Source organism: Rutidosis leptorrhynchoides, chromosome 1, assembly GCF_046630445.1.
Source record: "Rutidosis leptorrhynchoides isolate AG116_Rl617_1_P2 chromosome 1, CSIRO_AGI_Rlap_v1, whole genome shotgun sequence".
In the NCBI taxonomy this organism is placed as follows: domain Eukaryota; kingdom Viridiplantae; phylum Streptophyta; class Magnoliopsida; order Asterales; family Asteraceae; genus Rutidosis; species Rutidosis leptorrhynchoides.
Window position 1 is genome coordinate 650,502,158 of NC_092333.1, and position 16,393 is coordinate 650,518,550.

Genomic DNA, 16,393 nt, shown 5'->3' on the forward strand with positions numbered 1-16,393 from the left:
CTCTGCTTTCCAATCGCTATAGTTGCCATCTCGGAGAAGGTAGTCCCCGACGAAGTTCTGTCCCGGTTAATCTGACGGTGTTAGAAAGTATGGTGAAGTGATATCAATCATCTGTTTTGTGGTACCTTCGGCTTTGTCTCCTGCCATGATGGTATCGATCGATTAATGATTTATTTTGGGTTTACGATTAACAGAATGTTAATTTGTTTGAATTTTGGTGTTGGACTTTATTAATTTGTGATGATTCTGTGGTTGGTGAGGATGAATGAATTAATATGTGATGATCTCAGATTTGACGAATCAATTGTGAAAAAATAAAATAAAAAGGCAAACTCAATTAGTTGTTGGTGTGTACAGCTGGAAGGAAAAAAAGATTGGACCTTTTTGTGGGTTTTTGTTTTTGACGTCAAACAACAAGAAGAAAAGAAACAAGAATTAATTTGTTTACTTCTTGCAACTTCCGGTACATGTAACTCGAATATGAGAACGTATTACTTGTGACGGTGGTATCACGTAAACAACTTGGGGTTTTTATTGAATGGTATTTGAAGATGAGAACGTATTACTTGGATTCTCAATCGGTATGCTTTAACCGATCAAAATTTTATGGATTTGTTTTTAATATCAAGATCTTTGCTCTAGATACCATGAAGAAATTGATAAGAAGATGAATACTTCTTTTATTTTCTTATTTATTAAACTTGAGATTACATAGGTATTTATAACCAAACATTAAACTTAACCTTCAAGGTAAACTTGATTAACAAGTTAACAAATCCTAATTGGGAACAACTCTAAATAAATCATAATTAATAATAGGAAAGACTTGGTGCTTAAGTCTTGTATACGTGATATGCATCTCAACATACTTGTTAATATTCATTAGATTAGATCATGAATAGTAAACTATCCAACAATTTATTTATTTTAACTACTAAAACTTAAAAAAAAATAAAGTTAGCCACTAAGTTTGATTACGAGTTTTATTAAACTTTCCAATCTTTCATTTTGACCCTCTTACTATACTAATATTTATTAGATTAGATCATGAATAGTAAACTATCCAACAATTTATTTTAACTACTGAAACTTTTAAAAATATAAAGTTAGCCACTAAGTTTGATTACGAGTTTTATTAAACTTTCCAATCTTTCATTTTCACCATTTGAACAATTGAAAAATATAAAGTTAGACCCATAAGTATGATCAGGGTTGCAAAATTCGCTATACGGGGATTAATCGATCGGGACTTTGGAAGGATTAATCGACAATTCGGAGATTAATCGGGGAATAATCGATTGTACTTTATACATATAAATATTAAAGTTTAACAAAGTTGTCTAAAATTGTTCATTTTGTTCAAAAACTCTAAAGTTCTAGTTTAAATTCGTGTTAAAATGTTGACCAATTTTGACTTTAACCGACTTTGATTACCAAATTTGATTTTTGACCCATCAATCGACGTTAATCGATTAATTAAACGGATTTTGAAAAATCGCAACGGTTGCTCTTAAAAATGAGTAATCAGAGATTAATCGGTTTTTTTATATGATTATACATTTTAACCCCTTAAACTATTTTAACCCCTTCTCGTTCATTTTTATCTTCTATTATTATGTTAACATACCAAAAGCAACATATACTATAGAAATTATGTTTAATGTATAAAACGGAATTATTTCCCGCGCGTTACGTCCCCACTTGTTTAATTCTAAATAAAAAAACAAATTTCACTGGATGGCAAAAAAAAAACATGTATTTGATAGAAAAATCAGAAACTCGATATTTTTGGGTAAATGGGTTTAGGGCTGGGTATGGGGATGTTATTTTAATTTTTTTTTTTTGCGGTTTTGTGTCCGGAGATGGTTTAGACACAAACCCGATTACACGACCTAGGGATGGCAAAAAAGCCCGAACCCGACGGGGAAAACCGAAACCCGACATAACTGGGCCGGGTCTGGTTCGGGTCTACGGGTCTCGGGCCGGGTATGAGATTGATTTTCAAAAAATATTCGGGTTCGGGTTCGGGTCTGGGTTTAAATAAAGACCCGTCTACCCGGCCCATTTACCCGGCCCGTATACCCGCATAATAATAATAATAACAATAATAATTTAAAATGAATAATAACAAAAATTAAATTAAAAAATATGTTGATTACAAGGTCAATATGAATTTATATATGTATTTATCATCTATTAACTTCACATTTTCATTTGCTTTCAAATCAAGTATCTGATTTAAAAAAATTGATAGTGATAATAATTGGAAATATGAAATAATAAATAAAGCATATAATTTACAGAGTTATAGATTGTATATGCTTTTGGTAATGTATTTATTTGCAAAAAAAAAGAAAAAAGTAAACGGGTACCCGTTTACCCACGGGTAAACCCGTTTACCCGCTAGTTAGTAAACCCGTTTACCCGTCGGGTATTTGGTCCGGGTTTGGGACTAGTTTTCCTTATCGGGTCCCAGTCCGGGATTACTCAAACCCGGCCCAAACCCGGCCTGATGTCATCCCTAACCCGACCTGTATACCCGAAAAAGACCTGAGTCCATATACACGGCTTGTAAACACGATAACCCGGCCCGTATACCCGAAAAAGTGTCTAATACTCGTGGAAAAACCCATTTACCCGATAGTTTGCAAGTAAATGGGGATCCAGATACCCGCAAGAAAACCAGTTTACCCACTAGTTAGTTACTAAATAGGTACCCGGCAGGTTCGGGTTTAGGACGGATTTTTAAATTGGGTTGGGCCGGATTACTTAAATTTATCCCAAACTCGATCTGATGCTATCCTAAGCTTTAGTAGGTGATTGTGTATTACACACGTCATTTAACCAAATTTGTTTACAATTATATACGTCTTTTAACTATTTTTATTTTTATTTTTATACTCGTCTTTTAACTAGAATTTTTACCTCTTATTATTTACAATGTAAAGAAATTTATTTACTTTTTCATTTTTAAAAAATTATGTAATTCAAAACACACTTTTTTATAAAAGAATTTCAAGAAACCTTTAGAAAAATTAAAATAAAATGATAGTCATATTATCATATTAACTAGACAAAATTTCATTCCTCGTCCCTGAACTTTACATCAAATTTGACTTCTCGTCCTTATTCTTTTTTTTGTGCATCCCTCGTCCCTAATGTATCACAATTCTACATCCTTCGTTCTTTTTTTTTGACTCCTCGTCCTTTTTCTTTCTGTCAATTATACATCTCTCGTCCCTAAAAAGGACGAGGATGTAGAATTGTGATACATTATAGACGAGGGATGCACAAAAAAAAGAAAAAGGACGAGGAGTCAAATTTGATGTAAAGTTCAGAGTTGATGAATGAAATTTTGTCTATTAACTATTAGGCAAAAAAGATGAATAATACCAGAATCAGTTTCGTCTTTTTACCTACTTTACTGTAGCAACAGAATCACTGTAGCCCGTTAACACTGTAGCAACGGAATAATTGTAGCAACGGAATTACTGTAGCAATTTTTTTTAGTTTCCTTTATATTTTTCTCTACCCGTTATAACAATTTTTTTTTTATTTTTTCTTTTTGGGTTTCCTTTATATTTTTCTCCACAAAATAACGATTTAATTGCGTTAAATTTTTAAAAGTCAACAATTCCATAGCGAAACGTGGAGATGCACATATATTGTTAATATAAAATAACATTTAAATCTTTGATGAGTTATATGTTTTAGTTCGAATCGAGTTGCGTTTCAACGACATCATCGTTAGCCACGAAATAATTTTATAAAATAAACGCAATAAAATATATTGAAAACCGAACACCCGACGCGAAATGAGGGTTCGACAACTAGTTCATTATTATTTGTAAAAAAAAGACAAAACAGAAAATGGAGGGAAAACAAAAAAGAAGATAAAATCAATAATAATCGCCACACACTCTAATTATTACTTACCGTACTTTTTTCTCATAATAAATAATAAAATCAAATAAAATTAAACAGTCAAAATCACACACTCTCACAGTCCTCGGTTCACATGGCAACGGCGGAGCACGGCAGCGAAGAATGTGAAAGTCACTCAAGGTTATACGAAGCATACAACGAACTACACGGTCTAGCACAAGAGTTCGAAACGCCGTTCGATGCTCCGGCGGTGTTAGTGGTCGGACATCAAACCGACGGTAAAAGTGCACTAGTAGAAGCCCTAATGGGATTCCAATTCAATCACGTCGGCGGCGGTACTAAAACTCGCCGTCCGATCACTTTACATATGAAGTTCAATCCGCAATGTGATTCGCCTCTTTGTCACCTAATTTCTGATTCTGATTCTATTGTTCCCATTGAAAAATCACTAAAAGAAATTCAGGTACACTGTTATTTTATTTAATAATCAGTAGAATTTATAATAAAATACTACAGTAGCATTTTTTTATTTAGTGTATGTCTACAAATATAATTATAATTACTAGTAATATATTGTACACTGAAGGTTAGTATATAGCTACAAGGTATTAGAATTGAAATATATTATAACATTGAGTTGTAGCTAGCTGGTAGTGGCCTTCCTCTCTTAGGGCGAGAGGTTAGTAGTTCGACTCCGCTGAACATTGCACTCAATGTTATCCCTGACGTGAAGTATCCACCCATGTCGCCTTTCGCTTAGTGCGGGGGCGGCGGGGAGGGGTTTACCGGCCATGCCCTCGGATTGGTCCGGATTTCCTTGCGGGTTACACAAGTACTACAGATGAAGGCGTGGGTGGTTAAGTCACCCCCGAGTGATCCCAAACTGATGTAAAAAAAAGAATTGAAATATATTATATTTAATATTTGATATTGTGTATATGTTTATCATGTGATTGTGCATATGTGGTTGGATTATTAATATTTAATTCTAAGGTAGATGAATGATTTACTACATCCCACCTCACATACAACACATTGTTGTCGTTGACTACTTTTTAATGGACGTTACATTATATAGGAATATATTGAAGCTGAAAACATGAGATTGGAGCTGGAAACATGTCAATTTTCTTCAAAGGAGATTATTATTAGAGTTGAATATAAATACTGTCCAAATCTTACAATTATAGATACCCCTGGGCTTGTTGCTCCTGCTCCTGGACCAAAAAACCGAGCATTACAGGTTATTTAATCGACTTATGATGGTGAAATGATACATCTGGTAGATTTAGTACATTTTCATTTGTGTTGAAAGATAAAGTTAGTGGATATGAATCTATTATACAGGCTCAATCTCGTGCTGTTGAGTCGCTAGTGCGTGCAAAAATGCAGCATAAGGAGTTTATTGTGTTATGTCTTGAAGACTGTAATGACTGGAGTAATGCGACTACTAGAAGAGTAGTGATGCAAGTACGTTATTTGAAAAGGACATTATGTTTGGTATATATAATTAAAAGGTTTGTTTTTTGTAAAGGCTAAATGTTTCCATGAGTTACTTGCAGATTGATCCTGAACTTTCAAGGACTGTTGTCGTCTCAACTAAACTCGATACAAAGATACCTCAGTTTGCACGTGCTTCAGATGTTGAAGTTTTCCTTTCTCCACCAGCGTCTGTATTAGATGGTTTTATGCTTGGTGATTCACCTTTCTTCACATCAGTGCCTTCTGGACGAGTTGGTTCAGGACCTGAATCGGTTTACAGATCCAATGATGAATTTAAACAGGTATTGTTATAGAATCTTGGACATTGTTCGTTGTGTATTGACTCATCGATATGTCAGTCACTCTTTAATTCATGCACAATTACATGCTATAAGTTAAATCAAAATGAGTGTTATGACTTATATAGTAACACATGATACTAGTTTTTTCTTTACATATATATTTTGAAGAAAAAGTGCTTTGGTCAACCCAATCAGACCTCATTTTCTGAATTGTTGTAGGCTATTTCTCTAAGGGAAATGGAAGATGTGGCTTGTTTGGAGGAAAAGCTTGGACGACTACTAACAAAACAAGAACGAAGCAGAATAGGAGTGAGTAGTCTCAAGTTGTTCTTAGAAGATTTGTTACAGAAAAGGTACACACTTTGACTTGTTTGACTTGAACCAGTTTGACTATTGTTCATTATTTAGAGGTTGAGTTTTGTGTTGTTTCAAGGTATATGGATAACGTTCCGTTAATTATTCCTCTGCTTGAGAAGGAGTATCGTGGCACAACACGCAAACTGAATGACATAAATCAGGAACTCAGGTTTGCATTTTTGACCAGTTTAGGTACATTTTATATTGAAGTTATATAATTTATGTCTCTTTATCTAAGGTAATTAACATTCTTCACTTTTGATGTTTACATAGCACTTTAGATGAAGCCAAACTAAAGGAAAAAGGGCGATCTTTCCATGATCTTTTCCTGACCAAGGTTTCATCTACCAAGACCTTCATATTGTTCTTTGATGTTGCCTGATTCAACCACTTTTCAGGCCAGTTGTAAGTCTGTCTGTAATTTTTGTTCTTTTAATTTTGTGTTTTTCTCAGTTATCGCTATTATTGAAAGGGACGGTTGTTGCACCTCCAGATAAATTCGGTAAAAAAAAGTCTTCTTCATCTCAATGTACTTCATCCATGAATGTCTATAACAGTGATACTATACTTCTAATCAACATTCTACTTTTTTTCTTTCCTTTTCTGTTTTTCCGGTGGTTGCAGGTGAAACACTACAAGATGAGCTGGTCAATGGAGGGGCACTAATTGGTATTGATGGCTCTCAGTTTCCTCACAAATTAATCCCAGTAAGCTTGACAATACATATTTACATATCTCTCTTTGGCAATTGGCGTACTTAGTCAATTTTGTTAATCATCTTGTGTTGACCCATTACGTTCTTTAACATTCATATTATATCAGTTATTCTTGGTAAACTTTGCGTTCAAAAAGTCAATATAATTGAGGTGGTGATGAAGCATGAGTGCACATTGTATTAAAAGTGATGCATTATACGATCAAGTGAGTAGGCAAACTGGGCTTTCTCATATTGGATTGCAAGAGCATATTGGGCCATGTGGTTATGGGCTTGTGGAGAAATCTGGACAAGGATAGATAGGTTATCATTTAACAAAGGAAATAAGTAGAAGCCGTAGGAAGCAAGCCAAAGAAAAGTCAAAGATTTGATTTTAATATTTATCCATATTTGCTTCCTATAATTTTGCTACTATTAGTTACGGAGTAGTATAAATAGAAGAATATATTATTGTGGAACTCAGTTTTTGAGTTTATAATAGGTGAGTTATCATAGCCGTGAAGGCTTTTTTGCTAGTATCTATATCCATACGTTGTTAATTATTTTTATTGTTTAATAAAAAAAGTTAGCAATATCCGTATTGGATTTTTTTATCAATTGTTCGTTTCTGTTTGGCCACGATATTTTTGCATAATATATCGTGGCCAAATAGAAACGAACAATTGATAAAAAAATCCAATACGGATATTGCTAACTTTTTTTATTAAACAATAAAAATAATTAACAACGTATGGATATAGATACTAGCAAAAAAGCCTTCACGGCTATGATAACTCACCTATTATAAACTCAAAAACTGAGTTCCACAATAATATATTCTTCTATTTATACTACTCCGTAACTAATAGTAGCAAAATTATAGGAAGCAAATATGGATAAATATTAAAATCAAATCTTTGACTTTTCTTTGGCTTGCTTCCTACGGCTTCTACTTATTTCCTTTGTTAAATGATAACCTATCTATCCTTGTCCAGATTTCTCCACAAGCCCATAACCACATGGCCCAATATGCTCTTGCAATCCAATATGAGAAAGCCCAGTTTGCCTACTCACTTGATCGTATAATGCATCATTCTCCCCTTCTTCGAAAAGACTCGTCCTCGAGTCTATAACGTCAATCACCAAAACATCTAACCGAACCTCGAGAACAACACGAGTGTTTTCCAAATCGCTTTTCATAAAAACATTAGCATCTTCACGGAAGGAAATTATACCCTCTTCATTGGACATATTGGTGTTTTTATTAGTAACTTCCTCCAAATCACTTTCATAATCAGATTCAAAAAAAGAAAAAAGATACCTCACCATCAGTGTCATAGATGGGTTCGGTATCATAGATGGATTCTCCATCTTCACCATCTGTATCATAGATGGGTTCAGTATCATAAATGGATTCTGAATCGATTCTTTCCGAATCGTAGCGCGCAGGGAATCGTTGTTGGTTCAGTTCCAACTCAGCGATTCGCTTATATAATTGTTCAATTTCTGCGTCTCGAGGGTCTTCGTTGCCTCTTTCGGCGTGTCTACGATTATCCCCATCGCTGCCTCGATCGGCGGTTCTGCAATAGTCTCCTCGATAACCTCCACGAAACATTGTTTGACCAAAACCCGAGCTCTGGATACCAAATAATGCAAAAATATCGTGGCCAAACAGAAACGAACAATTGATAAAAAAATCCAATGCGGATATTGCTAACTTTTTTTATTAAACAATAAAAATAATTAACAACGTATGGATATAGATACTAGCAAAAAAGCCTTCACGGCTATGATAACTCACCTATTATAAACTCAAAAACTGAGTTCCACAATAATATATTCTTCTATTTATACTACTCCGTAACTAATAGTAGCAAAATTATAGGAAGCAAATATGGATAAATATTAAAATCAAATCTTTGACTTTTCTTTGGCTTGCTTCCTACGGCTTCTACTTATTTCCTTTGTTAAATGATAACCTATCTATCCTTGTCCAGATTTCTCCACAAGTCCATAACCACATGGCCCAATATGCTCTTGCAATCCAATATGAGAAAGCCCAGTTTGCCTACTCACTTGATCGTATAATGCATCAAAAAGTTTCTAGTTAATATTTTTAGTTGACCAATAATTTCTTCACCTCAATTGTTGTACTAATCCCACTTGATATTTTCTTAAAGTTACAATTCTATTGGTATAATATATTTATTGTAATCATATTAATAAATTTATAAACTGCTCATTTTGCTACATTTATGAACTTATTTTCTGTTATGTACAGAATGCAGGTATGCGTCTGTATGGAGGTGCTCAGTATCATCGTGCTATGGCAGAGTTTCGGTTTGTTGTTGGAGGGATCAAGTGCCCTCCGATTACACGCGAAGAAATCGTAAATGCATGTGGAGTTGAAGATATTCATGATGGGACAAATTACTCTAGGTCTTTGATTCGATTTACCATCTTTTATTAACCGTTTATGTTGTAATAGCTTACAGTTAAGGACCTTTTACTCCAGGACTGCATGTGTCATTGCTGTTGCAAAGGCTCGTGATACATTCGAACCCTTTCTTCATCAGGTAATGGTTTCGTTTAGTTTAACCATTAGTTGTGTATGTTTTATTAACATTTCAATTTTGGATACAGTTGGGCAGTCGACTTCTTCACATCTTAAAAAGATTGCTTCCGATCTCTGTTTACTTACTTCAGGTATGGCCCATGTTTCATTTTTAGTGTCAGTTTTTGTATATGATGATAGAGATTTTAATATTAATACTAGTGGCGGCAATTTTGGACCCACGTAATAATAAATATATCGATTTCGATTATATCTATACCTCCGAAAATGGGTATGTACTTAAAAAGCAGATAACCTGCGTGGTTGTTTTTGATAAAAAATTAGATTGTTATTGTGAATAATTAGTTTAAGTAAGCATACTTAGCACATTGAATCATTGATTTAACGAATTACCCACCATGCCCTCCTGCATTCTGCCATCTCTAGTTGGATCTAAACATAAATCCAAGGTTTGTGAAAGTCTCGAATCGGGGATGAGTCGGTCGGGACATTTGAGGGACGAGTCGGTCGAGTCAGGGACGAGATGGGCGTTGACCAACGTTGACTTTTATTAGTTATACATAAACTAAACACACATATATTATATTACACATAAATATATCAAACATAAATATTAAAATATAGATATAGGGCAGAAAATTTAATTTTTGGCATTGAACCCAACTCAGCCTGAATTTGACCCGACTTTTTAGCATTGACCGACTTTTGATGCGTTTTTTGGCGAAACGGGACGGGTTAGTCTCCAAACTGACGCGTCATCCGACTCGGCCGACTTTTACAACAGTGTATAAATCACACACTAACCCTCAAATGGTTACAACAGAAAGAGGGAGAATTTCTAAGTGGTCATGAAGTTTTCCTGAGACGCGTGTCTTCCGCCTTCAACAACTTTGCTGAATCCACCGAAAGATCATGTCATGAAAAGTAAAAATTTACTGAATATTACTTGGGTTATGTTCACTTCACGGACTTCATTAATTTTTCAAAAAACTCATCTACAGATGTTTGGAGGATTTAATAAGCACCACCCGTTACGTGACGTGGTCCCTTCACAATAAGGTTGTCAAACACCTGATCCCATTTTTAACCTTTTATGCTTCTTTGTTTTGTTCTCATGTTTTAATTCTTATATATAGAATCGAGCTGGACTACGCCAATTCTTGGATTCTTTTGGTGGAGCTGAACAGCCTGGTAATGGTGGTAATAATATGCATTTTATATACTTCTAAAATGTGTTCATTTGGTGGTAAAATGTCTACATAACAAACCCGACTGATCTATCTTTTACAACATGTTTGGTACAATTTGATATCACATTAAAAACACTTTTAAAACGAATACTTAAACATTCCAAGGATCCACTAAATGAAAGAACGGGTGTTGAAGGAGTACGGTAAAGACAAACGATATAAAAACATAAGACGTATGTAATATCTTGACGTTTGGTGTCAGGTACCGACTCGAATACAAGTGTTCAGAACACGGAAACTAGATTGGCAGATCTTTTAGATAGCACACTTTGGAACAGGAGACTCGCTCCTTCATCTGAACGTATTGTTTATGCTTTGGTACAACAAATATTTCATGGCATCAGAGAATATTTCTTGGCTTCAGCCGAATTAAAGGTGTAAACTTTTTACGTTTTAAATCAATCTTCTTATATACTTAAATTACGTTATAGCAAAGTACATGATTTTAATCCTTTTTTTTCTTTTGCAGTTCAATTGCTTTTTCTTAATGCCGGTTGTAGACAAATTGCCTGCACTTCTTCGAGAGGATCTAGAATCTGCATTTGAAGATGATCTAGACAATGTTTTTGACATTACTAATCTCAGACATTCACTCGGGCAACGAAAGCGAGAAACTGAAATCGAGATGAAACGGGTATCTGTAATATACTATTGTGATTCTATAATGTTGATCAATCAATACTTAACCTATTTTATATGGTTTTGGCATGTTTGCAGATACAAAGGCTTAAAGACAAATTCAGAAAGATCCATGAGCAGCTTAGTTTGCATCAAGTTAAGTCAGCACCTTGATCTGTTCATCGTCATCTAAGCTCAGATATCCGTTTTGGCATGTTTGGTAGTCTTCCTGATCTTTTGTAATAATCTGTTTATAAATACGTGACAGTAGCATGAAAATTCCTTATTTGAGATTTGTTTTTGATATATCAATTAGTTGTTACATACATAAAAAATAACGAGCCAGACACCTGACTGACCTAAAACGGAATCATAAACAGGCCATTTACATATAGAAAATATAAGGAACTAAGAACTGTATTGGACTTTCTGTGTTGGTGTTTGGGAGAACAGGCATGCTGCTGTTGTGTTGTGCTGCTTCTTGTGGAATGATCTTCGTTTGTTTGCTAGCGTTCTGAGTTGTTCGGGTGCTATCCACAGGTGTTGCTAACACCTGTTGGGTTGTTGCCTCGAATGTTATTGAAGCTCAAACGCTGTTGCATGATATGTGACGAGATTGGGTTTGTTTGATTTGTGAAATATTGTGTTATTTTGACTCTTGATTTTTGTAGCCGGAGGATTGTCTAACTTGTAGATGAATCTTGATATGCATCCTTAGTCCAATGTTAGTATTTCTTTGATATAGCCTAAATTACTGATTCTGATTTCCGTTAAGGTTCCATTTGAAGCTGGTGGGCCGGTTGGCGGTGGGGTTGCCTTGGGTCCAGCCCTGGTGCCGGTGGTTGAGTAGTGTCCAACTCTAAACTTAATGCTGGTGGTGGAGTAATGCCGGTTCCGATAACCGGGGGAGTTGTCGTTTGTTTCGCTGTCTTAAGATGGGTTAGTTGTCGATTCTTTCCCTGAGGTGTTCTAGTTCGTACAAGTCGATGGCGCCATTAGATCATGCATGTTCCGAATAGCTCGAGTTCAAAGAGTGGAGGAGTGTTTGAGATTGTTTGTTCTTCGATAAACGTGCATACCTAGATTCAAGATTTGGACCCGCGAGGGTGACTTTAACAATCAATCAATGAAAGGTTCAACTCGGTAGTGAGCTCAAGTGAGTTGGTTATTGAGTCTATAGAGAGAGAAAGTTTCATTGAAGGAGTATCGGTTAGTGTAAGAATTGGACAGTGCAAGTATATCTATAGGCAAGTATTAATGTTTAGAATTTATGAGCATGATTATGCTTACGTCTCATAATATGATGGGGTAACCGGGAATTGAACTTGGAGCTTTTTAGGGCTGACATAGGGGGCTTATGTGGCATATCTATGACGTATGCGTATTGCCAAATGCAAGGGTTTGTGCACCGTTGACTGGTTACATATCCCTTATGGGTTTGACCTTGCTGATGAACTTATGATTTAGGTCGGTGTCTATATTCACGGATACCTTATACCGAATATAAAAGATGTATTCCGAACATTATCCGTTTGGCGTATCATTACCCAAGTTAATAAAGAAACAATATCGGGCCAATATTAAACTCGTTGTTTCAAGGAATCATGAAAGACCACGGATGATGGTTACTGTGACGTGGAGTAAATAAAGGGTACTTTTTGGTTATGGCACTGACATGGCAATGATGAGGGAAGGGGTGATTTGTAATGGGAGGCGTTTGTTGAGAGGGTTGTTGAAGGTTTTAGGTGATGTAGTAAAATTTAATTGGTATTTAAGATGTAAATAACTAAAAGTTGGAGAGTGAAAATAATTGTAACCAATCACATGCTGCCACCTCACCTCACTCCCTCTCCTTGGAAGTTTTTGGAACACTAACGCCTCACATCAATTTACCCACAAACGCCTCATTACAAGCGTTTGTGGGGTGTTTGTGGTGACACCTAGGAATGGGTTGGGGACAAACGCCCCATTATTTGTGGTCTAAGACTGCTTATTTCTTTTACATAAATGACGAACTTACACTCCCACTATGATTTTATACATTTTCTCATAAATACATTCACCTGGAGTTAGAAACACAATTTCATGGTTGAAACTTCGCTAGGCCTACTCTTGATTAGACACTAGTCCTAAATAAGATTAAATCTAGTGACGTGTAAGCTATTTTCAATAATCCCCACGATTATTTGGATAAGCCTTAATTGGATGTTAACTGTTCCATTGTTGTTATCACTATATATACTAATACTAATACTAATTTAAGTAATCAAACTAGGAACTAATCATGATGTGGTGAAAAGTGACATGACACCTTAAACACCAAGATTTTGGATCACATACAACTTTATATTAGATGAGACTATTTAAGTGTGGGACAATCGTTACTTTTGTAATGTAGTGGCGAAACTGACTTCTCATTTATTTATACTAACGTTATGCTAACTCACGTAATGTGAACATTTTTACCACTTCCATTTTCATAGGTATATATCTAAACTAGACAAATATTGTTAGGCCGATTAATGTGATTTATTAATGAAATTTATAGCATTGATCAAGATTCAACTTAAAACCTGTCATTTTCTGATGTTACAAGTGAAAAGAGACATATAACTTTGTTAGATATCCACAAGTATCATGATTGGAAAGCTCTATCCACTTGTCTTCAATACCACTAAATACATATTCATTTTCCACATGCCAACAAGTAGCAAGATTACCAAACGTTGTATGTTGACCAATATTATATTGCAGAGATGAAATTGCACCCATGATCAAATCTTTGGTTAATTAATTTTTTTTAACTAATCGATTCGGTTAATAACGGATTAATTAATTTAGTTAATATCTATGTTTTAGAGTTTAAGCCGGTTAACCATTTTGACAGAAAAAGATCAACGACCTTTGCACATTATCATTTACATATAAGAGTTTACAGTTATTATTTTCTTCCGGATATGTTGACAATCAATATTTAAATACGGTGACCTAGATGAGAACTAAAGCAATGGATTCATATACAACACAAATTTTCTTAACCCCTTGTCATCGACAACGCTAAAATATTCAGAGTTAAATATATATTTATTTATGTAGATTTTACTAATTTTATTATTTTATATATGTAGCAAAGGGCTTTTGGCCTAGCAATATCAAGTGTCTCATTAACTTTGAGGTTATGAGTTTGAGTTCCGTCGTGGAAAAAATAGTTCTATTTGTATGCAGCTAAAAAAACAGTATTTAATATTTGTGATCAATACTATCCTACATTTCTCTTATGATTAAAATTAATATTAAAATAGATCATCTATGTATACTAGTGAAATCTAAAGTTTGATTAATTTCCAATGAATCAAAACACTTTCATTACACAATATTTATAGAGTACATATGAACATTCTAAACTCTAATGGACCGAGTCCATTTGTACAATTGGGCTGAGCCAAACTAATTAAATAACAAATGAAATAGGAACTATACAAATACATACAATCTGGTACACCCTCGCAGTTGGAACAGGAGTTAGAGTGCGAACGTTCAAACTGAACTTGAAGTCATTAAACAACTGTGTTGGAAGTCCCTTGGTGAAGATATCAGCATATTGAGAACTAGAAGGAACATGAAGAACGCGAACAGCTCCAGTGGCAACTAGATCACGCACAAAATGAATATCAATTTCTATATGTTTGGTGCGTTGATGTTGAACCGAGTTGGTATAAAGATACACCGCACTCACATTGTCACAATAAACTAAAGTGGCCTGGAACAATGGGGAGTGAAGCTCACGAAGTAAGTTACGAATCCAACACGTTTCAGCAACAGCATTTGCAACCGCTCGATATTCAGCTTCAACACTAGATCGAGATATCGTAGCTTGGCGTTTAGAAGACCAAGAAAGAATATTGTCGCCAAGAAACACACAATAACCAGAGGTAGATTGGCGTGTACCAGGGCAACCTCCCCAATCAGCATCAGAATAAGCTGTAAGCTTAATAGTGGATGAGGCAAACAACTGAAGCCCATTATCAACAGATCCACGAAGATACCGTAAAACACGTTTGAGTGCAGCAAAATGAGGTTCTTGGGGATCGTGCATGTATAAGCACAACTGTTGAACAATATAAGTAAGATCAGGACGTGTAAAAGTTAGGTATTGAAGTACACCTGCAAGACTGCGATATAATGTGGGATCTGTAACGGGAGGTCCACTAGGCCCAAGCTTAGACTGAGTATCAATAGGAGTAAGACATGGCTTACAATTAATCATATCGGCCCGTTCTAAATTGTCTAGAGCATATTTCTGCTGAGATAGAAACAGACCATGTTTAGTACGCGTAGCAGAAATGCCTAAAAAATAATTCAATGGCCCAAGATTAGTCATGGCAAATTCTTTGCCAAGCGAGGTAATAATCTTCTGTAAAAGAGACGTGGACGAAGCAGTGAGAATAACGTCATCCACATACATAAGTAAATAAGCAATATGAGTCCCATGCCGGTAAATGAACAATGACGAGTCACAACTGCTATGTTGAAAACCAACACGAAGAGCATACTGAGCAAACCTATGAAACCAAGCACGAGGAGCCTGCTTAGGGATGGCACCCCGCGGAAGACAGGTACGGGTCCTTGGTACCCACGACCCGCCCGCTAGGATTTTTTTTACCCGCGGGTACCCGTTTATCCGCCAACGTGTAAACTTTTCTGCCCGTACCCGCAACCCGCGGGTATCCGCGACCCGCGGGTAAACCTGCGGGTTTACAAAATGTACACTTTAATTAATTTTTTGTAACGGATACCCATTACCCGCGAGTTTTACCCGCGAATAATTATAAAAATACCTTAAAAAGTTAATTTATATAATATATAATTAAGTATATGTATACGGGTAAACGGGTACACCCGCGGGTAGCTTAAACGGGCATCACGGATTCACGGGTTGAGTTTTACCCGCGACGGTTATGAAATACCCGCGACCCGCCAACGGGTAAATTTTTTTACCCGACCCGTGCCCGCAGGTCACGGGTTTTTTTCCGCCCATTACCATCCCGAAGCCTGCTTGAGACAGTATAATGATTTGCGAAGATGACACACATAACCTGGTTTTGTTGGATCATGAAAACCTGGGGGCTGATGCATGTAAATAGTATTGTAAGATCACCATGTAAAAACACGTTCTTGACATCAAGCTGATGAATCGACCAATGTCAAGAAACGGATAGGCTAAGGACAG

The 16,393-nt window shown here is 35.7% G+C and overlaps 2 protein-coding genes across 3 annotated transcripts; one reads left to right on the forward strand and one right to left on the reverse strand.

Moving 5' to 3' along the window:
• The first annotated feature begins 3,966 nt into the window (after positions 1 to 3,966).
• Positions 3,967 to 11,541, forward strand: LOC139885781 (dynamin-like protein ARC5). 2 transcript variants are annotated; one of them, XM_071869539.1, is made up of 18 exons: positions 3,967 to 4,348; positions 4,964 to 5,128; positions 5,233 to 5,355; positions 5,448 to 5,669; positions 5,889 to 6,022; positions 6,103 to 6,195; positions 6,300 to 6,363; positions 6,480 to 6,528; positions 6,651 to 6,733; positions 9,002 to 9,159; positions 9,236 to 9,296; positions 9,364 to 9,426; positions 10,119 to 10,219; positions 10,297 to 10,354; positions 10,432 to 10,495; positions 10,748 to 10,920; positions 11,015 to 11,179; positions 11,263 to 11,541. In XM_071869539.1, exons 1-18 carry the CDS (start codon positions 4,019 to 4,021, stop codon positions 11,335 to 11,337), a joined length of 2,181 nt encoding a protein of 726 aa, XP_071725640.1. In that variant the 5' UTR covers positions 3,967 to 4,018; the 3' UTR covers positions 11,338 to 11,541. The 2 variants fall into 2 exon arrangements, with proteins under 2 accessions (XP_071725640.1, XP_071725641.1); XM_071869540.1 differs by having other exon boundaries at positions 10,432 to 10,486; positions 11,263 to 11,540.
• Positions 11,542 to 14,614: 3,073 nt separating this feature from the next.
• Positions 14,615 to 15,628, reverse strand: LOC139849812 (uncharacterized mitochondrial protein AtMg00810-like). The gene has a single exon (XM_071839436.1). It carries the CDS (start codon positions 15,626 to 15,628, stop codon positions 14,615 to 14,617), a length of 1,014 nt encoding a protein of 337 aa, XP_071695537.1.
• Between the last annotated feature and the right edge of the window lie 765 nt (positions 15,629 to 16,393).

Coding starts and splice junctions, on each gene's coding strand:
- LOC139885781 (XM_071869539.1), top strand. CDS start 4,019: ATGGCAACGGCGGAGCACGGCAGCGAAGAATGTGAAAGTCACTCAAGG. Junction 5,129..5,232: donor CAAAAAACCGAGCATTACAG/GTTATTTAATCG, acceptor TCTATTATACAG/GCTCAATCTCGTGCTGTTGA. Junction 6,023..6,102: donor GAAGATTTGTTACAGAAAAG/GTACACACTTTG, acceptor TGTTGTTTCAAG/GTATATGGATAACGTTCCGT.
- LOC139849812 (XM_071839436.1), bottom strand. CDS start 15,628: ATGTATGTGGATGACGTTATTCTCACTGCTTCGTCCACGTCTCTTTTA.